This window comes from Capsella rubella, unplaced genomic scaffold, assembly GCF_000375325.1.
Source record: "Capsella rubella cultivar Monte Gargano unplaced genomic scaffold, Caprub1_0 scaffold_2, whole genome shotgun sequence".
NCBI classification, from domain to species: Eukaryota; Viridiplantae; Streptophyta; class Magnoliopsida; order Brassicales; family Brassicaceae; genus Capsella; species Capsella rubella.
The window spans coordinates 11642631-11666470 of NW_006238922.1; the positions used below are offsets into that span (position 1 = coordinate 11642631).

Genomic DNA, 23840 nt, shown 5'->3' on the forward strand with positions numbered 1-23840 from the left:
CCCACTAAGGTTTTAATAATAAATATAAAGTTGTTGGTCCAAAAAAAAATCAATTTTTATACAAATTATATAGATTCGTCATCGTGTTCGCTTCTCTGTCTTTTTTTTTGTTTTTTTTTAATAAACTCCCCGGCGAGAAAGCTGGAAGTAAATTGGCGGCGATGGATACGATGAGGACGAAATGGGTGGCTATGGCTGCTAGTATATGGATACAGTGCACAAGCGGCGCTTCATATACATTCGGAATCTACTCCGCCGTTTTGAAATCGACCCAATCGTACGATCAATCCACTCTCGACACCGTCTCCGTCTTCAAGGACATCGGAGCGAACGCCGGAGTATTCTCTGGGCTTTTGTATACATACGCTACCTCTAATCGCCGCCGTGTACGGGGAGGCGCAGGAGGGCCTTGGGTGGTGCTTGCTATAGGGGCAATTCAGTGTTTCGCCGGTTATTTTCTCATTTGGGCTTCCGTCACCGGGCTGATTGGGAAGCCGCCGGTGCCGCTGATGTGCCTATTCATGTTCGTAGCAGCTCAGTCGCAAACGTTCTTCAATACGGCTAATGTCGTGAGTGCCGTTGAGAATTTCGCTGACTATGGTGGTACAGCCGTCGGCATTATGAAGGTTATTTTCTCACAGTAGTAACCTTTTTATTTGTCGGTGGCTTGAATGGATCATGCTTTAAGTTGTTTCCTTGGGACCTGAATGATCAGTATTCGGCTATGATCCTGGTACAGTATATAAATTGGGTAACTGTTTGAAAAGGAAGATGCTTTGAACTTTTGAACGTGGGAGCAATTGAGATTTGAATCCACTCGTTAAAATATAAACAGAGTCGAAATTGTGTACCATAAGCGTAGGACCTACTGACTAGTAAATATTTGTTCTTTTCTGGTTAACCTTGTAAATGAGGATGCAACCTCCACCTTTCGATAGTAGAAACTTTTTTTTGAGACCCCATTTGGTTCAGTATATCAACACTGGGTGCTTCATGGTTTCAAGTTTGGAAATTTTTCTGCAAATACTATAGTGGTTGTGGGAGATAACTGATGCAAGGTGAAAGGTTTTTTTTTGGGATGTAGATGATTTTCTGTTGATTCCATCTTGTTGGGACTATTTTAGATTTTGACAGAGTTTTGGAGGATTGTTGGCTTATTTTTCTAGTTGATTCATCAGAATTTAAGGTTATGTCTTGAAGAGACTCACTTTAAAATGCCATAGGAAAACTTTCAGGTATTAATTGAAGTCCAATTGGTACTTGATACTATGATATATTTCTATTGAGAAGATCATGGTTTTTTAATAATAAACTGGTCATTTTTCTTTCTTACAAGCTGTTTTGAATATGCTTTTGCACTGTTGACGCGGTGTTTCAATTTGTTAATGATCATGGTGAAGCATCCAAGCTTATCTCTACCTTTTTCTTTGCAGGGTTTTCTTGGTCTAAGCGGAGCGATATTAATTCAACTGTATGAGACGGTGTGTGCTGGAGATCCAGCGAGCTTCATTCTTCTACTGGCTGTAACACCAACACTGCTCTCACTCTTGGTCATGCCTTTAGTCAGGATCTATGAGACAAGCGTAGTCGATGATAAAAAGCATTTAAATGGTCTTTCAGCTGTATCTTTAATCATTGCAGCTTATCTTATGATCGTTATCATATTAAAGAACACCTTTGGTTTGTCATCATGGGCCAATGTTGTCACACTTGTATGTTTGCTCATCCTGCTTGCCTTGCCTCTACTTATTGCGAGACGAGCACAACGAGACGGCATGGAGAAAACCGCACCACATGATTATTCCCCTCTCGTAAGCAGTCCAAAGGCAACAACCTCCGGTAACCAAAGTTCTGAAGGAGACAGTAGAATAGATTCTGGTCTGAGTGACAGCCTGAATCTTCTGCAAGCTATGAAAAACCTAAGCTTCTGGTTGTTGTTTCTTGCTATGATTTGTGGAATGGGCTCTGGACTTTCGACGATAAACAACATTCGTCAAATAGGCGAGTCTCTTCGATACTCATCCGTTGAGATAAATTCACTGGTGTCCTTGTGGAGTATATGGAACTTTCTTGGTAGATTTGGAGCTGGTTATGCCTCAGATGCATTGCTACACAAAAAGGGATGGCCACGTCCTTTGCTAATGGCTGCAACACTTGGAACGATGACCATAGGCCACCTAATCATAGCCTCAGGCTTTAAAGGAAACCTCTATGTCGGTTCTGTCATAGTTGGCGTTTGTTATGGTTCACAGTGGTCATTGATGCCTACAATCACTTCTGAACTATTTGGGGTTCGCCACATGGGAACCATCTTCAACACCATATCCGTGGCTAGTCCCATTGGTTCCTATATGTTCTCTGTAAGATTGATCGGTTATATCTATGACAAGACTGCTTCTGGGGAAGGAAACACATGTTATGGCTCTCACTGCTTCAGGCTGTCATTTATTATAATGGCGTCTGTTGCCTTCTTTGGGTTTCTGGTCGCCATTGTCCTGTTCTTTCGGACAAAGACGCTATATCGCCAGATCCTTGTAAAGAGGTCACATCGTCGATAGAGATCTTTTGAATACTATACAAAGTGAAAAACCGCTCCTCTTGCTACATCCATGGTAGCCTTTGATTCCCAAAGGTACACATCGATTACTTTACTTGTAAGTTAAATTGTAAGTTACGTTTTGCATCAAATGTCTGTGTTTAGAGATGGGAAGAAAGAAAGATGAGATCTTTGTCTCTCTTTCTTATTTGTAGTTTCTTCGACAAATGTGAGTTTTGTGAAGTGTATAGACATGTCATCAGAACCCCCAATAATGTTGTAATTTCTTTTATTCAAATTTGTTGATAAACTATGCTCTGTGCATTTAAATAATACTGCAGGCCATCAAGTCTCATTCATTCATTCATTATTTCAGTTTAATCCAAAAACCAATCACCATTCACCAACACTGTTTTATTCAATGCGTTTCGAGTTATACTGTTTATAAACGTCAACATAATTAATTACTGCATAAGCATAAAAAACAAGTTATGACTTTGGAATGAAAAGTAGGTTTTGTAGCCTTAAATGGAAGAGAGCTTGAAGAAGACAATTGCTTTCTTCTTTTTTATCTTTGTTCTACCAACTTGAAACCTACTTTTTGAACCCCAATAACTAAGTTCTTAAAAATACAAAAACCCAGAGGTAAGAAAGTCAAATTAGTTGACTTTTCTAATCTGGAGACGATAGCCCCGTGAATGAGAGAGGAGTTGAAAAGAAAACAAACAATCAAAAGCTAGCAGCAAAGCAAAGAAAAAGACACAAACTTTGTTCATCGTATCTCTCTCTGTGACACGAGAAAGTTAGAAAAATTCAAAACGAACATGATAGTATTCATTAATTATTATATCAGACGAGAGATTTCTGGGGATATGGTTGTTGGTAGTCATGGGAAGACAGTAAACGCCATCGCAGTTGCATTTATTCTGTCTGTAGAGTCAAACAAACTAATTTATATTATTTGATTATCAATCCATATCTCTCTTGTCTTGTCCTGCAGGATCAGATGTATAAAAAAGAGAGCTCTTTTCTTCTTCTTTCTTGATTCTCTCTCTTCCACTGTCATTATCCATTATCCTCAAGAGATTTGTCTCTTCTGAGGCGTCATGAGGCTTCATCAATCTCTTGTGGTGTTCTTCTGTTTGTTTCTGTCATGCTTCGCTCTTTCTTCCTCGGCTCTGCCTCTTTGCTCCGATTCAAGTGAGTGTTTTTTGTTTTGTTATCATGTTGATTAAATTTTAGTTCTTGATTTGATGTAATAGTCAACCTTGTTTTTGTCTATTTTTTCAGGAGCTCCATTGGAGGTGAATTCGACAGTGAGCTTTTGTCCTTACAAAGTAAAAACATGCTGCAATACGATTGAAGATTCCAATTTGAATAAGCAATTCCAAGCTATGAACATTTCCGACAAGGGTTGTGCTTCTGTTGTAAAGTCAATCCTTTGTGCTGTAAGTACAATGAGTCTTTTATCAATAAAGATTCGTAAAAAGTTTCATTATGCAACACTTTTCTTCAATCTGCCATTATGCTGTTTTGGTTTTTAAAAGAATCTACAGAACAGGAATTGTGTTCTAAGTTTCTCTGTTTTGTGTTTTCTTACTCTGATGTTACAGAAATGCGATCCTTATTCATCGGACTTATTCAGAGGTAATTCAGATCAACAGTCTGTTCCAATCCTCTGCAACTCTACCAGCTCAGCAAATTCCACGATGGACTTTTGCTCTGAGACATGGGAGACATGTCAAAACGTTTCCATATCGGGTTCTCTTTTCGCTGCTTCATTGCAAGGCCGAGCTGGAGCTCCAGCAAATAACAATGCCTCCAAGCTTGCTGATCTATGGCAGTCCAAAACCGATTTCTGTAGTGCCTTTGGTGGAGCTAGCTCCAATGAAACTGTTTGCTTCAGTGGTGAGCCTGTTACTCTTAGTGACACTACTCCTGACAAGTCGCCTTCTGGTCTATGCCTTGAGAAAATCGGTAACGGTTCTTACCTCAACATGGTTCCTCACCCTGATGGCTCGAACCGTGCCTTCTTCTCTACACAACCTGGAATAGTATTCTTGGCTGGTATACCGGATCAGGATTCAGGCGGGGTATTGGATGTGGATCCATCTAGCCCGTTTGTGGATTTGACTGATGAGATTCATTTTGATACTGAGTTTGGGATGATGGGAATGGCTTTTCATCCAAAGTTTGCTCAAAATGGGAGGTTTTTTGCTTCTTTCAACTGTGATAAGTCCAAGTGGCCGGGATGTACTGGAAGGTGCTCATGTAACTCCGATGTGAACTGTGATCCTTCTAAAGTAACCCCTGATAGTGGATCTCAACCATGCCAATACCAAACCGTAATAGCTGAGTATACAACCAATGGCACCTCGGCAGACCCTTCTAAGGTGTGTACTCTTTTTGGCCCCCTTTTCAGCATCTAAAACTTTTGTTTATTGTCATAGAGCCTCAAGCTTTTTCCCGTTGTTCAGGCAAAGAACGCTAAGCCAACAGAAGTCAGGAGGATTTTCACAATGGGACTTCCCTTCACATCTCACCATGCTGGACAGATTCTCTTTGGTCCAGATGGTTACCTATACTTCATGATGGGAGATGGAGGTGGAGGCGCAGACCCATATAATTTCTCACAGAACAAGAAATCTTTGCTAGGAAAGATCATGAGGCTTGACGTAGATAACATTCCTAGTGGGTATACTCTGGCTTTTGTTACTATAGTAGCTGAATCTGCAAAAGCACAGCATATATATGAATGTTCTTTGTCATTTACCAAGATCCACAAATGTCTGTAGGTGCTTCTGAGATCTCCAAAATGGGTCTATGGGGAAACTACTCTATACCAAAAGACAACCCTTTCCGTGAAGACAAAGATCTTGAACCTGAGATATGGGCAGTTGGGTTGAGAAACCCATGGAGATGCAGCTTTGATTCTTCTAGACCTTCTTACTTCATGTGTGCTGATGTTGGACAGGTAATAGCTGGTTTTGGACAATCAGTTTGTCTGTTCTTTCTTTTCAGTCTTTCACTGTTCTTGATATGTTTTTTGGTCAATAGGATACATATGAAGAGGTGGATCTTATTACCAAAGGAGGGAACTACGGTTGGCGTGTTTACGAAGGCCCGGATCTTTTCCATCCGGAATCATCCCCTGGAGGAAACACATCCGTTAAATCAGTAAAGACGATATTTCCCGTGATGGGTTACAACCACTCTGAAGTTGACTCAAGCGGAAAATCAGCTTCAATCACTGGAGGATACTTCTATAGATCAGAGACTGATCCTTGCCTAGCTGGAATGTGAGCCAACATACACTCTCATCTGCTTCCTTCTCTCTTGTGGTTCTCACATTCATATAGTAACAAAACATTCTGCAATAATAATGTTTTTTCTTCTTCTTCTGCAGGTACGTGTATGCTGATCTATATGGAAATGGCGTATGGGCGGGGATTGAAACGCCTGTTAATAGCGGGAACTTTGTGACCAACAGAACAACCTTCAACTGTGCCAGCGACTCACCCATGAAATGTAGTGATTCTCCAGGATCTTCAGGGCCATCTCTAGGGTATGTCTTCTCCTTTGGTGAGGATAACAACAAAGACATCTACATGCTCACAAGCAACGGTGTTTATAGAGTGGTAAGGCCGAGCCGTTGCAACTTGACTTGCTCAAAGGAGAACTCCACGGCAGCTAGAAGAAACCCTGGTCGCTCTAGTTCTCCTTCTTCATCGTCTTCTAATTATAAGCATATGAATGGTTTCCATGGAAGCTTGATGGTTTTATTCGTGTCTCTGTCTTTGATTATGCTACGTTCATTAAACTAGTTCTCAGAAGTTGTTTCTTGTTTGTGTTGAATTGGTATGAGTTTTGTTATTGAATTGTATGTTCAGGATGTTTTGAGAAGATATATGTATGACCAAAGAAGTAACAAATTTCCATTTAGATTAAGAAATGGGTTTATACATATTAAAAAAAAAAAAAAAAAAAAAAAAGTGATTCTCTATGTTTTCTTCCCTACTCCCAGTTTTCGTCCCCATTTCTTCAACAGATCAAAAGGCTTGAAGCTGCAGACCAATAAAATCAAATCCACGCTCTCTTTCTCTGTGTGTGATGCGCTTGCAAAATTGATTTCTTAATTTCACCTGGCTTTCTACGGCAAGCTTGACGGCATATTATATCTCAGGAAATGTGAATGTTTCCTCAAGTATCATCTCATGTTACAACACTCAGGCTTGTTCTGTCTTAAGAGCTTATCCCATAAGCATATCATCTGTCTCGGCGACTGGTAATGAGCTGTGTAGTAGTTCTCAACACAGCCAAACTGACAGAATCTCAGACTGTGTCTGTAATCCACTGGGTTTGTTGTATTCTTGAAATGCTCAACCCACATTCCAACACTCACGTCCTCCATCTTGAACAGCTGGTGGGTGTATGTGAACAAAAGACATTTTCAGCAACAGAGAACGAGAAATGAAAAACAAGATGGTCAATTAGTTTGATTCCCTCGTCTGCTTACCCGTAATTTATGTCTCTCAAACTCTTCTACAATGAAGCGTGCAATGTCAGAAGATAGAACATAACCAGGTCCATTTGCATAGGGCGGGTAGTCCTCCTCTGGCCATTCCTGATGTCACCCCCAATATATACATGAATAATGAGTGAAAATTATAACGTTTCCATAGAACTGACACACTAGAGAAGAATTTATAAACAAACACCTAAAACCTTCACACTATTTCATGCAATATGCAGCATATAGATATTGAGTATGATGTAGAATAATGTACCTCGTATGTGACTGCCCATTTCCCACCACGTAAAGGTTTGTGGTAATAATTCATGTTACCAATGTACAGGCTTCTACCTTCGGGTACTTTTTTCACTTCATTAATCACCGCACCAAGTTTTACAAATGTATCATCGTCACACTTCATTATGTACTTTGCAGAGAATGCAAGAGCCTGCAGCAGCCAAAGTCAATTTTCAACAATCAACTCCATAGAAACACTAAATTAACAACGCTTCTGCAGAAACACGGCATATATAAAATCTGATAACTCACTCCATGTTCACATATGGCAACAGTTTTTAGCACGACAAGATCATAGCTATCCATGTAAGGAACAAGTACAATGTCCCCAAAATACTCTGCTTCTTTTTTCAATTCCACATTCACCTCCTTTCTCCCATGCTGTAAAATGCACATCACGGAAAGAAAAAAAAACATTAATGTTCCCCACTGTCTCCAACTCTTTATTGTTTCGGTCACACTTACACTTTGTTAAACGTACTAACTGCCTTCATGACTTGAGACTTTCTGAAAAAATGTAAAATCCAACTTACCAGCGCCACAAAGAAACGAGCAACAACTTTTGCAGATGTAATAAGAACATGCTGCATCCAGGATCTCCTCACGGCCATCCGCTCAGAGAAATGATTGCCTGCGGAAAGGATGCCGATAAAGAGCTCCACAGGCCCATCGGGAACTACAGGGGCCTGCCATCTCTTTGACAACTCTAGATGCCTTTGGGGAGCAAAGCTAGGATGTGATGTTGGCAGAGAGGCAACGAAAACAGAATGTACATCAATGTCTCCATTTACGGTTAGCCCTGTTGCATCCTCGAGAGTGAAACCCTATCATAGATAACAAAATTACAAACAAAAACAAAAAATAAAAAAATAAGCAAAACAAACAAACAAACTCATTTTACGATCTGCACTATTATGTATCACATGATAACCATTTATCTGAACACAATCATGTAGAAAAGGAGTAGGATATATACTTACAGTGCGATAAGGGAAAGATGTAACATGCTTTCCATCGACATTGATATGGTAACCCTCTAAACCGGCGCTAAGAGTAAGAACAAACAGCTTCTCTTCTACAAAAGGAAACGGCCATTCTACTTTAACCCTTTTTCTCCTTCCTATAAGTCTATTCAACCACCATCTTGCCCTCGACCCTTCTGAGTAGTTATCATCATCACGGATCCACTTCTCACACTTCACATGACTATCAACTGCAGCCACACTAAATTATTAATCAACAGGTGACAAGAACCATAACTCGCAACATAATCATTTCCTAGCTCCCAATGAATCACAAAGTGAATACAAAACTAAGTCTTTTTTTTTTGTTGCTTTCTTAACTTTGAATTCAGATACCAAGTTACAAAAGAAAAGGCCTCACCAGTCTCTTCCTCAGCTCTTGATTTCCATCCTTCGCATCGTTGTGCAGGTCCCCATTGCATTCTATAGCAACTGTTCTGCTCAATCACAGGTTTTTTGCTCCAATCTCCCTTAAGCCTGGGATTGAAATGCAGAATCCGAGGAGGATCCTCTCCCTCAACGGTCTTCAAACCTTGTAGCTCTATCAAAAACTGGGACACCAACTTAGACCAATCTCCATCCTTGGGATGACTTTTCCTTGGCCGTCCCACTAAGGTTATATGCGAACCCAATGTCAAACCACAGGGCAGCTCCATCAGTTTGTTCTCACGGTTCATGAATTCCGACCCGGTTAAGGAAACGGAATGTGGACATGAATCTGATTTGTTCTTCTCTGGCTTCTCCACTAGTTTCTCAAGCCTTCCTGATTCAAGCTCCTTCCATAGCTTTCTACCTAGCTGCCAAGCTTCCTTGGCAGACTTGTGAAGCTCCACTGACCCGTCTTTACTACTCGGGTCGAAAGTTTCCGAATCAAATCTCAAGCTAGAGAGCAGACCACGGTGATGTTCACGGACTGAATTCGGGTGCGAAACTGGCTTCAACGGAGGATCAGGGATTGTCTCGACTTGGGGCACTTGCTCAGTCTCGAGCTTCTCGAGTCGAGAAAGGGAATCAATGGAGATAGAGCTGCTGGACCAGGATTTGAATACGAGAGGTATCTCTACTGAGACAAATAGCAGATAGAGAAACCCTATTGCCATTATCACACGAACCGATCTCTGCTTCCATAGTGAAGAGAACAGATCAAGCTTGTCGATTTTTTCCACTTTCGCCAATTTGGGTTTTTTCATTTCTTTCCTCTCTTTTTTTTTCTTAGGATCCAAGCAACGAAATGAATTTGTAGAAAAATACTAACTTTGTATTAAGAGGAATTCGAAAATGGTAGAGAGAGCTGGTAAATTTGTTGACGGGGGAGCAAACGAAAATGAGTAGAGGATGATGACGAGAGAGAGAGAGCTGAAGAAGAAGGAGATCTTGATTCTTCTTTGATATACGCTAAAGTGAAAATATTTTGGGCGTATGTTAGTACAAATATTTTCTTCTTTTATTTTTCTTTTTCCAAAATTATTTTTTAGTCTTTAAAATATCTCACTTAATTTTTCCTTTTGAGTAAATTGTTAAATCATTGTCCTGCAGAATATAATAAATTCTGAAATCTTCATAATACAGAGATAATAATAATCAATAAGATTCTTTCGAGTTTCGATGGACACACACACAAACACCAATTGTGTTGCACGAGAATTGGTGTATGTGTTGTTGACACATGTCACATATGAGAGATTGTGAGTATGTGACATAAGCCCATGTCTGAAATGGGTATTAAGAGATTAGGAAATGGGTTTCTTGTAAGATCTTTTCGGATGGGCTCGCTCTTTCACGTCTCTCACCCATGCATCTGTCTACAATGGGCTTTACAGAAGTACACATTGCTTCTTCTTGTTTTGGTAAATAGTACACATTGCTTCTTTTGAGTTTACTACATTTGATTATCGTTATTGCTGTCAGAAATACCAAAATCTGAACTGAAAAGACACGTTAAAAAAATTATTCTCTCTAGTTTGGATTAGTTTAGATTTCTCATAACTATGAAACCGTTTGTTTAAGAAAATAAAAAAACTGATTCGAGAGATTTGTGATGTAAAATATCAAATACTAGTATATTTCACACTCACTGGCACTGCCAAGTGCCAACTAATTTTTTTTTTTTTAACTTAAAGCTTACATTTACTAAAAATAGTTGTCAAAGCTAGACCTATGTCTGATGGACGTCTATCCTACAAACTTCACGTTTGAGGTGTCTAATATCATAAACGTGAAAGGGGGTGTATTAGAAATTTTCAATATTGATTACTTGAGCAATAATACATTTTCTTGCTTTGTTTACATATTTAATTACCTAAAAACGTCGAGAAGAACTCGCGGAGACGAGTCATACTCGTAATTAAGAAACAAGAAAATGGTTAAGCATATATAAAGGCCTATATTCTTTTTATTTTTATTTTATAAAAAAAAATATAATAATATATATTTTTTTTTTTTTTTTTATACATCTTATATATCTTATTAGTTTTCTTCAAAAGAGGCATCATTTAAATACAAATCAAGATAACATAAGGAAACAAGAAATCTGAAACATAAATCTGATGTGAAGCCAAGGAAGAGATGAACCGCAACCTTCAGGATAAGTTACCGCTGAACATAACGAAACCAGGTAGACAAGAAACTTTCCAAAACAGAGGTGGGGGCTGCAGTAGAATTCATTTTAATTTGAAGTTGACAGTGGTCCAATCCAGCTAGCTTTGCCCTCATGACAAGCTGAATTTCCTTAATAATGATAGCGGGTGATTTGAAAGACGAGGTATGCAACCGAGAGTTTCGTTCTCGCCACAAACCATAAACAACTGCCTGAAAGATGAGTTTGCAAATAGTTCTGAGTTTTTTAGAGCGAGAAGAACGTACCCAAGCAACAATGTCCTCAAACATAGCAGGAGGAGACAGGCTGGGGTGGGTGAAAAAAGAAGACCATACTTCATGAGAATAAGCACACTCAAAGAAAAGATGTAAGCGACTTTCAGCTGATGAGGTACATAATAAACATTCACTAGGAACATTCATTCCCCAACCTCTAAGACGATCTCGCGTAGTTAACCTGTTTCGAATTACAACCCATGATATGAAAGCATGTTTTGGAATGCGCTCCTTGAACCACACAGATTTGAACCAAGGTACAAGCGGACCAGCAGGATGAGTTGAAATCCAAGTTTTTGAGGTAGAAAATACTCCTGGAGGCTCATTGGGCGAGTTTCTCCACAAGAAAAAATCTGATTCAAGAGATAACATATTAGGGACGGGCTGAGGGAGACATTGACGAAGAAGACATAAGATCGGGTGTCTCCCGCGAGGAAGAAGCCATGAATCATTTGCACAAGACTGAGACACTCTTGCGAAAGAGGGAATCCCAAAGACTCTTGGCCCATTTGGTCCAGTTATGTCAATCAACGGACCTAAATTAGTCCAATCATCATGCCAAAAATATGCAGAGCATCCTGAACGAACTTGACAAGCTAAGTAAGGACGAGCTAAATTCCTGAGCTTCATGAGTCTTCTCCAAATCCAACTTCCTGTCCTTTGAAAATCATATGACCAGAAATGTCTTCCGTTTAAAATCATCTTCTCTATCCAAGCAACCCATAGGGATCCATTGTTTGCAAATAAAAGCCAAATAAGCTTTAACCCGAAAACTTGGTTCATATCATGAATATTGCGCAGCCCTAGCCCACCTTCTTGTTTAGGAGTACAAACTGAATCCCAAGCAACTTTTGCTCCACGAGCTGAATTTGACTTACCACTCCAAAGGAATGCATTACAAATTTTCCCGAGAGCATTAAGACACCCTTTTGGCAAGGGAAAAACGGAAGCCCAAAAATTTATGATGCTGTAGATAACCGACTGAATTAGTTGTAACCTCCCTGCAAAAGACAGATGCCTAGAAGTCCAAGATGATATACGGGCTAAGACTTTATCAACTAACACCTGATAATCTTGCGGCCTAAGCTTATGAGGCATCAAAGGAAGTCCCAAATATCTCACGGGCAGGGATCCTTGAAGCAAACCATGTCTTGTAGCTAAGTCACGAGCATAAACTAAGTTGTTTCCATCTAGGAATAAGCAAGACTTTCGGAGATTTAGTCCTACTCCAGAGGCCCGATGAAAAGAGGATAAAGGCCTATATTCAATGCCACTCTGACAACATAAAGGTCTCTCATAAAGTCATATAAACATCAAAACTAATTCCTTTAATAACTTGTGATTTAACAATAGTTGTTCAAATGTCCCCTACGTACAGAATTACATTTTTTCAGCTAATTATTCAGCAGTCACGTCCCAAACTTCAACTAAACCACTAGTTTATCCTATAGGGTAACGACATTTTGTTGTGATGATAATATTAATAATACTTCCGGTTAACGTATAAAAATGTATGGTTGATTGTGATGATTTCGAGTTAACTGAGTAACTGACTCAATGATTCGCCAATTATAAAATAATACTCTCATCGTACGGCGTTTTGAATCTAGCTAGAGTTCATTGTTTGAGTTTGAATACTCATTGCATGGTACGGCGTTTGTTTATTTATGATCGACCACACTACTCCTATGTGCATGTAATTATCTCACTTTTAATGATTTCTTTGTTCTTATAATTCACTTTTGATTATTTTTAATCCTTATAATTCATGTTTTGTTTTCAAAATGATATGATCCACCCGTTACCCCCTGTGCATCTAATTAATTACCCTACTTAATGATTCCATTATTCAAACCCTATAGTTTGGCTTACATTTTGATTTATAAAAAATTATATAAAAATAGAAGAAGATAATTTAGCAATAAAGGGAATAAGCATATATATCCAACCTCACTCTAAAATACTATTTTAGAGTAAAATCATATATATATATATATATATATATCCCAAATTTAAAGTAAAATCTTCATCCAATTCTACTCTCTTTTTTGTTTCCACTCTAAAATGAAGTTATGACCAATAATAGTACTAGTCAATAGAAAGCGTAATTACTCACTAGTATATATATGCATCATTGTATTATGAAGAGTTGTGACAGAGAAACTGATATTTGTTTTTGTTTTTGTTTTGGTGCATGCTATCTACTAAAACATAGTAATAAAGCAAAGAAAGATTGAATTTCTAATTATGTGGTTGAATTAAAAGGTTTCGATCGGTTCGGCTGTCAACAGTAGAGCCATTAAACTTTTCCTAGGAAGAAAAATCAACCTCGAAGATATGTAAGAGTCCACCATCCGTATGGTGACACGTGAAATCAAAAAGACGTGTATTTATCAGATGACCGTTGCCTCTTTGACCCTTACTGTATAAGTTACGTTCTTCTTTATAATTCGTATCTTCTTCTTCTTCTTCTTCTTCTATATATATATATATCGGAGCCAGGTGTGTGTTGTGGGAGGTGAGAGATATCATTTAGAACCTGTGAATCACCAGAGGTGAAGTGATATATATATTGTTAATATTTTGCATGTTAAGACTATTTTTTTTTTTTGTGAAGATACATGTCAAAACTCAAAAGGATATGAAACTGCTAATTTCTAAGTCAAACCTATAGATATATATATATATATATATAATTATTATTATTATTTTCATTTTCATTCTAGTGGATCTAGATTAGATGTACGATGACGCTTTCTAATCAATGGAGTTAATTGCATTGAAAGAATTAGATTCTTATTTTATTTTATTTTTACATCTACAACTTCAGATTTATCTAATTTGTCGACATAAAAAGATTTGTTTTTTTACTTTATGCTTGATTTGTGCATTGTTATGTTTCTCTAATTGTGGTGGGAGATGTGAGATAGGAACATTCGCTTTTTCCTTAGAAAGCAAAGAAAACTGGTTTTGCTGCTAAAAGGCTATATAAGTTTATTCTCGATCTATGCTTCTTATACATGAGTGATAATATGATATATATAGCTTCCTTTTTTGTGTGGTTAGGTCAGAAACAAAGGCTAATAAAGTCTGAGCTGTGAGTAGCAAGTTTTGTGAGTCTTCGTGCGATTTGGTATATGGAGGAAGAAAGAGTACTGGAAGGCTCCAAGCGGCCATTTCAAGGTATCCTAGGAGATCTCAGAGGGAGAGCCTTGTGTTACAAGCAAGATTGGGTCTCTGGCCTCCGTTCTGGTTTTGGGTACCTTCAAACACACATTCAACACTTAGAGCATTGTGTCAAAGACGAACATACGTTGTGACTATTTCTTTTTGAGAGGTTTTTGCAGGATTTTAGCACCGACAACATATATTTTCTTCGCCTCTGCCCTTCCTGTCATCGCCTTCGGCGAACAACTCAGCCACGACACAGGTCCTTATTTTAACTTTTTTTCCACGGTTTCTGTGAGTATTGCACAAGCACGCACGTGTTGATCTTGTTTTCATTTATGAGTTATCTGAATTATTCAAATTTTGGGAGAGTTTTATAGAGGGATCGTTGAGCACCGTGGAAACGTTAGCATCAACACCCCTATGTGGAGTGATACACTCGATATTGGGAGGACAACCATTGTTGATACTTGGAGTTGCAGAACCAACTGTCTTAATGTACAAATACTTGTACGACTTCGCTAAAGGAAGACCAGAATTGGGCAAACAACTCTACTTAGCTTGGGTTGCTTGGTAATTACTCCAAGACCCTAAAAAAACAAAAGTGGTGTATAGATGTTTTCCTGTTAAGTAATAGTGTTTTGCTGGCTGCTAAACTAAAGGGTTTGTGTGTGGACGGCTTTGTTACTGTTCCTAATGGCGATATTCAACATGGCTTATATCATCAACCGGTTCACGAGGATCGCTGGTGAGCTGTTTGGTATATTGATAGCTGTTCTGTTCCTTCAACAAACCATAAAGGTATCATCAATACCAAAAAAAACTCAACCACCTCTCAATTCTTATGATAGGTCAAAAGTTATTTTGTCTTTCAATTGAAATTGGTAGGGAATGGTGAGGGAATTTAGGATTCCAAAAGGTGAAGACTCAAAGCTTGAAAAGTATCAGTTTGAGTGGCTCTACACAAACGGACTTCTCGGCCTTATATTCACCGTCGGCCTTGTCTACACCGCTTTGAAGAGCCGGAAAGCAAGGTCTTGGCGATACGGAACAGGTAAGAGAGATTTATTCTCTTTCAGTGGTCATTCTTCTGTAGAAACAAAGCTGCAAGGCCTTCAAAATATGAATCTTTTGTGTAAAGGATGGTTCCGAAGCTTCATCGCAGACTATGGAGTTCCATTGATGGTTGTGGTTTGGACAGCATTGTCTTTCAGTACGCCATCAAAACTACCCTCTGGTGTCCCGAGAAGACTCGTTAGTCCTCTTCCATGGGACTCTGTTTCTTTGACCCATTGGACTGTTATCAAGGTTACAACACAACTACATCTAAGATCTTGGTTCATCGTCCGAACCTCTCTAAGATCCTCGTCTTTGTTCTTTACAGGACATGGGGAAAGTCTCTCCGGGCTACATTTTTGCTGCGTTTGTACCCGCATTGATGATCGCAGGTCTCTACTTCTTCGACCACAGTGTTGTCTCGCAGCTCGCACAGCAGAAGGAGTTCAACCTCAAGAACCCTTCTGCATACCACTACGACATTCTCTTATTAGGTTTCATGGTAATCAGTCAAACTCTGTTTCTTTCTCTGCAAGCTAGCTCACATTAACTCTCGCTGGCTAAAACCTCCAGTACTTTGTTTTTTCTTAGGTGCTGATCTGTGGATTACTCGGTCTTCCTCCTTCCAATGGAGTCCTCCCACAATCTCCTATGCACACCAAAAGCCTTGCTGTTCTAAGACGACAGGTCTAGTTAATACTCATTTAACTAGCACTCAAGATTCAGATTAAGATGATCTTGATGAAACTTGGTGGTTTCTATACAGTTAATGCGGAGAAAGATGGTGATGACAGCCAAAGAAAGCATCAGACAGAGAGCAACGTCCTCACAGGTGTACGAGGACATGCAACAAGTCTTCATAGAAATGGACAAAAGCCCACTTGTAAGCAGTACTAGTCTAGTAGGCTCATAATTAGGTGTTCCGTGGGTTTTCAAATTGTAAGCTCTTATTTGAATATATAGGCTGAGACAAACACAATACTGGTAAATGAGCTGCAAGATCTGAAAGAAGCAATGATGAAGAAGAATGAAGACGGTGGAGATAGCAGCGATGAGAGTGGTTTCGATCCAGAGAAGCACCTTGATGCTTACTTGCCTGTTCGAGTCAACGAGCAGAGAGTGAGCAACCTGTTGCAATCATTGCTAGTGATAGGTGCAGTGTTTGCTATACCGGCTATTAAGCTCATACCAACTTCACTTCTCTGGGGATATTTCGCTTACATGGCCATCGACAGCCTCCCAGACAATCAGTTCTTCGAACGGACAGTACTTCTCTTCGTCCCACCAAGCCGGAGATTCAAGTGTGTGCTCTGAAAATACTCTGTTACAATTTTTTGTCATATTTCTTTCAAAGACTAATCATGTGATTGTTGCTGTTAGGGTTTTGGAGGGAGCACATGCATCTTTCGTGGAGACAGTTCCATACAAGTCAATAGCTGCATTCACAATGTTTCAGATATTCTACTTTGGGCTATGCTACGGAGTGACGTGGATTCCGGTGGCCGGAATCATGTTCCCGGTTCTTTTCTTCCTCTTGATAGCAATCAGACAGTACCTTCTCCCCAAGCTCTTTAAACCAGCCCATCTCCGAGAACTCGATGCCGCAGAGTATGAAGAGATCCCTGGAACTTCAAGAAACCCGCTTGAACTGTCTTTCAGGGTGAGTCAATGATGTACATTCTTGTCATTTAAGGCATCTAGAGTATTTTAAATATTGTTTTAACCTTGCTTTAAAGTCTACTAATTCGACGAGAGGCGTCCAAGAGTGTGATGCTGAGATTCTAGACGAGTTAACGACGAGCAGAGGTGAGCTCAAAGTCCGTACGCTCGGTCATAACGAAGACAAAGGCCACCAGGTTTAATTCCTTTTTTTTTGTCGAGTTGATGATCTTAAGTTTGTAAAAAGAATTTTATAGACTTATGTTAACCTGCAGATTTATCCCAAGGAGATAGTAGAAGTTGGGGATGGGGACATGAGTACTTCCAGAGAGTGATCTATCAACAATAACAATTAAAACCATTTTTGCAAGTGAAGATGATCATGATCGTTGTCATGTGCAAAACCTTTTTAGTATTGTAGATCAAAACACAGATGATATTTGGCTTTTATTTCCCTAAATAAACCCAAGATGATTTGTTCCCCAACCAAGAAATTATAGATCATTTTTAAAAAGTAATGGTTATAAAAAATTCAAATTCTTTTAACCAGCTGATCAGGAACTGAAAAAAAAAATATTAAATGAACGAAAACGTTACAGAGCGATTCATTCCTTTAATTTATAATAAGAGGGATATATGTTAGTGAACTAAAAAAAATTATTAGTATAAAATATGCAACTCAGAAGACGACATTATTAAAAAAAATTATTGTAAATTGTATACTAACAAGGATGCTTCTTTAAAATAAAATAAAATAAAAACTGATTTCAGTTATTTATTAATTAAGGAAAGATTACATTTTTAGAAGGAATACATAACATATTCTTTAACATATTCTTTAACTAGTAAACTTTGACCTGAGCATGTTGATTGTTTTACTATCTGCTTTGAACGCCTTCATCAACACTGCGTTTGGGATCGCAGGTTTGGTAGCAAACAGAGTGTTAGGCAGAACAACCTCACTAGGCAAGTCGTCAGCAACCACCGTCAAGAGACGCGATTGAGTTTTCCCAACATTCCCCTCGTAATGGATGAGTCCCGGAGGAATCACAAACATATCACCGGGTCCAATAACCTTCTGGAACAACGTGTAGTTAGTCGTCAAGAACCCAACCAAGACCGAGCCTTCGATCACGACCCCTGCCTCGGTAGCACCGGGGTGCGAGTGAGGTGGGTTGTATCCTCCAGGCGCTATTTCAACGTTGTACATGGATATTCCCATAGTGTTTAGGCCTGGAAAGGTCATGAGGTTGGCTGAGTTAGCGGCAGTACCTTTTGGGTTCGAGGTGTTTAAAGGAGTGTTCAAGCCGGAGTAGAAGAAGTCTTCAGAGGTGACTTGTGCTTTGCAGGGGTAGCCACTGTTGGTTGGGGAAGCTTGGAGATCAGCTACACAGAAGTCTTGTAAGGGGTTACGGTTTATGGATGAGAGAGTAGGGTTCGTGAAGAGAGTAATGAGGGATGCAAGGAGGATGAAAACTCGCGAGATTTGTGAAATGTGATCCATTGCTAGCTAGGGATCGTTAGATGATGAGGATGATGTTTGATGTTAGATCACGATGTAAATTGTTACATTATATAGCGTTGGAAATTGGGTGTTTTTGGATCGACTCTATAGCTTTCATTGGATAAGAATATGATGGCTTAAAGGGAAACACATGAAAGATTTAATCTTTATGGATGTTGGGTTCAAGTGTGTGAAATTCTTTTAAGGCAAAGCATATATGGCTAGGCTAGTACAAATTAGGTTCAAAAATAAATCGTAACTCACTGAGACCTAGTTGCTAGAGCTATGATATTGTCTGAAATAAGTTAGGTACAATTATATAAACCCTGACACCATGAGTTTTTTTTTTCTATAAAAATTCAAATGTAAATGCTTAAATTTAACTATAAGCTAAAATGGTTAATTATTTATTAATAAACACATAGTATTTTAGTTTTTGAATCATAAACGAGAATATATATTTTTCTTATGTTTGCATTTTCGTTTAAAATTAATTTGTAAGAAATAGAGTCCTGGAGGTTTTTCATTCAAATATTAATACAGTCTCACAGAAAAACAAATTAAAAAGAAAGCCTCATGCATCAAACCTCTAATCCTAAACGAAATAATTCGTTTGCGTTCAGTGTTAACATATAAACTAATCAGAATGTTAATTAACAATGAAATATGTTATAGTACCTGTATGAAAAAAAATGAAAATATTGTAGACAAAATCAATTACATCTAAATACAAACTCAAATTGGTATACCTATTGAAACTACAAAACAATTAAGAAGAAAACTTCAAATCTAATACAAGCGGAGAAAGAAGCATTTTAAAGGTTGGGTTTTTGAATGGAGCAAACTGAAACATTTTTAGTGAGAAAGAATAAAATAAAATGTTTTCAGAGTTGAGACAAGGCGTGGGAGCTTTCTTGTTCTCTAAGAAACAATAAAAGATGTATTACAAGTTCGTGGATTCTGAAGGCATAGCAACAAAACTACGAAGCATGTGCAAGTTTTGAGATATCTGCAATAGCATTGCTTCTCCTTCACTAATATCCAAAACATCAGCAATATGCTTTAACAGTTCACCATTTGACTGAAGAGCACTTAGCCTCTCTGTGATCTCTGAAAGCTCTTTCATTATCCCTTCTTTGCTTTCATTCTCTGACCAATTTCATCACAACAACACAAGATAAGAAAGTTTTATTATTTTCATTTTTATCAGATAAAACACACACAGATTGATCAAACCTCGAGTAAAAACGTACTCATACCTCTTTCTTCATCTTTAGAGACATCATTTTCTGCTTCTGTATGTTTCGTTTGTGCGAAACATCCTGATTCTTCGGATTTAATAGACTCCTTTTGATCGACGCTTTCGCCATTCTCCTCCTGATTCGAAGAACAGACCGCCAAATCCGATACTGATTTAGTTTCTTGGTGATCATCATCTGCACTGGCATTGCCGTTTCGTTCAAGAAACTCTTCTCTTGCATCGTCTTCATCTGTCAAACATCCATATTTCTCTCTGTAAGCCTCAAATTCAGCTTCAAGCTCCTTCATTTCCTCCTCCCTCTTTGCCAATTCGCTACTCATCGACTGCAAAGCTTCTTGGTCATACTCTGCTTGTTCGTCCATCATTCTTTGGTACTGCAAAGCTTCCATTTGAACAGCAGCCTTCTCGGCTTGAAGCCTCGTGATCATAGCCATCGCTTCGTTGGCAGCAACAGCTGAAGCACTTCTCTCTTCATCTAACTCCATATACAAATCAATGAGTGACTTCTTGTCCAAGCGAACCTCTTTCTTAAGCTGATGAAGGATGGAATCACCGTTTGGATCTGCCGTGTCCGAAGTATTCTCCGTCTTCTCCAAAAGGGGTTTCTTAAGTGATCGAACGGACCATCGTGGACTGTTTTGCGCCGAATCGGACAGAGGGATCCCGAAGAACTTGTTGCCTCCTCTAACAAAACTTGGTGTTCTGTCCATATCCAGATCCTTAAACTCAGATTCGTTTTCAGACTGTTTATTGTTGGACACCCTAGGGGAAGGAGCGGGAGCCAGGAAAGAATTGTTGTTCTTAGGTAACTTCTCAGATTTCATCTTCAATAGTTCTCCACAACACGAACAATGTTGCTTCAAGCTATCATTCTTAATGTTGTTGTTGTTGTTATTAGTCTTGTGATCTACAAGATTTTTTGTTGACTGAACAAAATTGTCGTCTTTCTTGAACGCCAAGGGAAGGTCTCGTTCATCATCAATGAGAAGCTCGAGATCTTTGTGTAAGATTCCGATGAGAGACTTATAAGTATCACAGTCAGAGTCTTTCTCGGTGGCGAAAGAGAGAAGACATCCTTCACACATATGTTTGATCTCGGAGAGCTTCTTATGGACATGGCAATAAGCGAGAGAAGAGATTTTCTTCTTGTGAGAGTCGCAGATTGACTCGTTGTAATACGATTGAGGGTCTCTAGGGACGAGAATGTGGTCGACTCTCGTGCAGAGAAGACAAGGAATGTTTAGGTCGAAGAATTTGGCGAATTGGTTTGATAGAAAGGCGATAAGGCCATCGATGAAGAGGATGATGATGAGGCTCCATTCAAGAACAGTGTAGATGAGGAAATGAGGAAGAGATCCGAGTTCTTGTTCCACGAACTTCTTAAAAGAACGTTTAGACATGGTGGCTTGTAAAAGCAGAAACAAGAACAAGAAAAAACAGAGCAATTGTATAAACATATGAGATCAAATTGGTCAAAGATCAACAAAAAACAGAGATCATGATCAAGAAAAAAAAAACAGAGCAATTGTGATGATGATCTTTGTTCCTATTTCTGGGGTTTTGTGAGTCTAATACAGACTAGATTAGACTGGAATTTGAGGAGAGAAAGTACCCAAAAACAAAGGATTATCGCAGATTTGAAATTGACAAATTTAGAAATAATGTCAAGGCAAGAGATGTACAAACAAGAACAACAGATATACGACTCGTGTAAATTTTTCCCGCTTAGACGTGAGGAGAACTTTGTCGTTGACGCTGAAACTGAATACAACCATACACGACGAGAACAGAGGACATGCCAACAAAGACATGACATATCTATCATAATATATATGATTCTGTTTCATTGGTTGATTAATAATAAAATGGGGATCATGCATGTTCTGTGATTGGAAGATTATTGCTTACGAAACAGGTAATGTACCTAATCATCCCACACTAAACATATGAAAAAGAATCTGGATTTTGATTGGAAAAGAAAAAGCTCCACTATAATGGAAGTGACCAATAAAATGTGACATTATTGGCATAATTAAAGATGATAGACATTATTCTACAAAACACTACAATATCTTATCCTTGGATATCAGCTGATATATTATAAAAACCCTAAAACCCCATAAATCACCAAACATGATTGAGATAGCCCACATGAGAAGCAAGTACGGCTATGTTTAAGATTGAGAGATCATGAATAAAAACATAACGTTAATATGATATACATATATAAGTTTTGATAGCTCCACACAAATGAACTTAGAGAGTATTACAACAACTTCCAAACATGGAAGGAAAAAAAAAAGGATGATCATGAACCCTTAAAAAACACTCACTTAAGTCCTATCTCCAATCTCTGTTTATTATTCATTCTTTTCCCCATATTTTGTAGCCAAATACATGATTTTGACGAATTTTTATAACAAAGTCAAGACCTATCTGTACAACAAAGAAACAAACAGGGTGTTTTGCAGATGTTTCACCTTTCGGATATGCTCTAAGCGACTCCAATCGTGTTGAACGCTGAATGCATTGAAGAAGATGGCTCTTTCAGATTAGATGAAGCTAGTGAGAGGTTGAGGGAGAGCGGTGCAGGCCTTGCTTGAAAGGTCGATGGAACCAAACCGATGAGATTCGAGGAAGCAAACTGTCCGAATAATTGATTCCCTGTTGCATCACCACCAGATGTTGGTACAGGGAACTCAGGATAGACTTGCATAACTGGATGTACAGAGAAGTTGTTGATTTCTGGTACAAGAGAAGATGATTGTGATGTGTTCTCCTGCATAACCACTTGATCATCTTCCATGGGCATGACCTGATAACAAGACCAACTGGTTATACTAAAGTTTTCACTAACCAACAATCACCAAAGGTTCTCTAAATCCAGACTGCTTATAGGGGCTTAATCACTAAAGTGACAAGAGGATTAGAGATTCACCGTGTCAGTAGTCATGTCAAAAAGGCTAGATCTTCTCCTGCGACGGTTGAGATTGCTACGCCGGAGGAAGTATTTCTGAGCGTGACTAGCTACTTGTGTAGAGGTCCTGCTCTTGACAAAGTTTTTGGAGATTCCTTTCCAATCACCTTTCCCTACTCTCTGCAACCCAAGCAAGAACAGCTTGTGTTCTTCCTCAGTCCATGGTACTCCTGAAAACATAAGAAAGACAAGATATTTAGCCATCTTTCAGTTAAAGTCCCATTTCTCCAAACCATATCTTCAAGAACACCAAACAAGTAAAAGATTTTTCACCCCAAATCACATAATCAGCCAAAAGCAAATACAAATATTCAAATTGGAAAAGGTCAAAGTGATCAACTTTATCGAAAGATTAAAAAAAAAACAGTAACATCAATAGAGAATCGAAGAGTACCTCGTTTCCTCTCGGTCTTGCCGTTGGAAGAAGACATCGGAACAGCTTCATCCGCCGAGGCATAACCAGCGGGGGTTTTGGTCTTATCTTGTCCATCTCTATCCTCGCCGTCGATCTTCGGACTCTCGTCCGTCTGCTCATACTCAGACAAATTGTTCAAACTCACGCACTTTCTCATCGGATCAAGCACAACCCTGACGCCGAACAGCATAATCTCTCTTCTTACGCCGCTGCCACCGCCGCACGCGTTGGTCGACTCCGAAGAACTAGTACTACCGTCGGCCATAATAATAATTCCGATATTGCCCTTTGCGCTTTCTCCTTTTGAGGAATCAAAAGTACAGAAGCAAATGGCAATGGAGTGGTGTGAGTTTGAGATCTGAGCTTCTTCGGGTTTTTTATAAAGCCAAAAGCCACGTGGGTTCTGTCTTAAACAATTACATGTTGTAGTTGCTGGTGATTGTGTCTTATGACACGTGTCTTGTTTATATTCGTCTGTTCTTGTCTCTTTTTCTTACCTGCCTGTCTCTTTACACAGTTTTCCATTTGGATAGACTTTTTATATTTCATTGGCTGACTAGA

General features: G+C 38.9%; 7 protein-coding genes across 7 annotated transcripts; 3 read left to right on the forward strand and 4 right to left on the reverse strand.

Annotated features, from left to right (window-relative positions):
* Positions 1-91: 91 nt before the first annotated feature.
* On the forward strand, positions 92-2869 carry LOC17895751 (protein NUCLEAR FUSION DEFECTIVE 4). The gene is made up of 2 exons (XM_006302065.2): positions 92-626; positions 1434-2869. The coding sequence occupies exons 1-2, from the start codon at positions 162-164 to the stop codon at positions 2556-2558; spliced, it is 1590 nt and encodes a 529-aa protein (XP_006302127.1). The 5' UTR covers positions 92-161; the 3' UTR covers positions 2559-2869.
* Positions 2870-3000: 131 nt separating this feature from the next.
* Positions 3001-6478, forward strand: LOC17895332 (HIPL1 protein). Its single transcript, XM_006300743.2, has 7 exons — positions 3001-3736; positions 3827-3984; positions 4150-4929; positions 5014-5227; positions 5332-5510; positions 5594-5835; positions 5943-6478. The coding sequence occupies exons 1-7, from the start codon at positions 3643-3645 to the stop codon at positions 6358-6360; spliced, it is 2085 nt and encodes a 694-aa protein (XP_006300805.1). The 5' UTR covers positions 3001-3642; the 3' UTR covers positions 6361-6478.
* LOC17895078 (hydroxyproline O-galactosyltransferase GALT5) lies at positions 6450-9724 on the reverse strand. The gene is made up of 7 exons (XM_023787916.1): positions 8730-9724; positions 8327-8559; positions 7880-8170; positions 7599-7727; positions 7324-7497; positions 7053-7160; positions 6450-6956 (listed from the first exon to the last, which is right to left on the reverse strand). The coding sequence occupies exons 1-7, from the start codon at positions 9556-9558 to the stop codon at positions 6744-6746; spliced, it is 1977 nt and encodes a 658-aa protein (XP_023643684.1). The 5' UTR covers positions 9559-9724; the 3' UTR covers positions 6450-6743.
* A 4582-nt stretch (positions 9725-14306) lies between these two features.
* Positions 14307-17630, forward strand: LOC17895684 (putative boron transporter 5). Its single transcript, XM_023787882.1, has 13 exons — positions 14307-14498; positions 14587-14669; positions 14788-14980; positions 15070-15208; positions 15296-15461; positions 15549-15715; positions 15792-15965; positions 16055-16150; positions 16230-16346; positions 16427-16764; positions 16844-17123; positions 17200-17319; positions 17398-17630. Exons 1-13 carry the CDS (start codon positions 14377-14379, stop codon positions 17455-17457), a joined length of 2055 nt encoding a protein of 684 aa, XP_023643650.1. The 5' UTR covers positions 14307-14376; the 3' UTR covers positions 17458-17630.
* A 232-nt stretch (positions 17631-17862) lies between these two features.
* On the reverse strand, positions 17863-18650 carry LOC17895083 (germin-like protein subfamily T member 3). The gene has a single exon (XM_006301516.2). It carries the CDS (start codon positions 18624-18626, stop codon positions 17961-17963), a length of 666 nt encoding a protein of 221 aa, XP_006301578.1. The 5' UTR covers positions 18627-18650; the 3' UTR covers positions 17863-17960.
* A 785-nt stretch (positions 18651-19435) lies between these two features.
* On the reverse strand, positions 19436-21344 carry LOC17895539 (probable myosin-binding protein 6). The gene is made up of 2 exons (XM_006301032.2): positions 19886-21344; positions 19436-19775 (listed from the first exon to the last, which is right to left on the reverse strand). The coding sequence occupies exons 1-2, from the start codon at positions 21342-21344 to the stop codon at positions 19570-19572; spliced, it is 1665 nt and encodes a 554-aa protein (XP_006301094.1). The 3' UTR covers positions 19436-19569.
* A 731-nt stretch (positions 21345-22075) lies between these two features.
* LOC17895030 (transcription factor MYB1R1) lies at positions 22076-23639 on the reverse strand. The gene is made up of 3 exons (XM_006302500.2): positions 23259-23639; positions 22826-23034; positions 22076-22702 (listed from the first exon to the last, which is right to left on the reverse strand). The coding sequence occupies exons 1-3, from the start codon at positions 23542-23544 to the stop codon at positions 22382-22384; spliced, it is 816 nt and encodes a 271-aa protein (XP_006302562.2). The 5' UTR covers positions 23545-23639; the 3' UTR covers positions 22076-22381.
* Between the last annotated feature and the right edge of the window lie 201 nt (positions 23640-23840).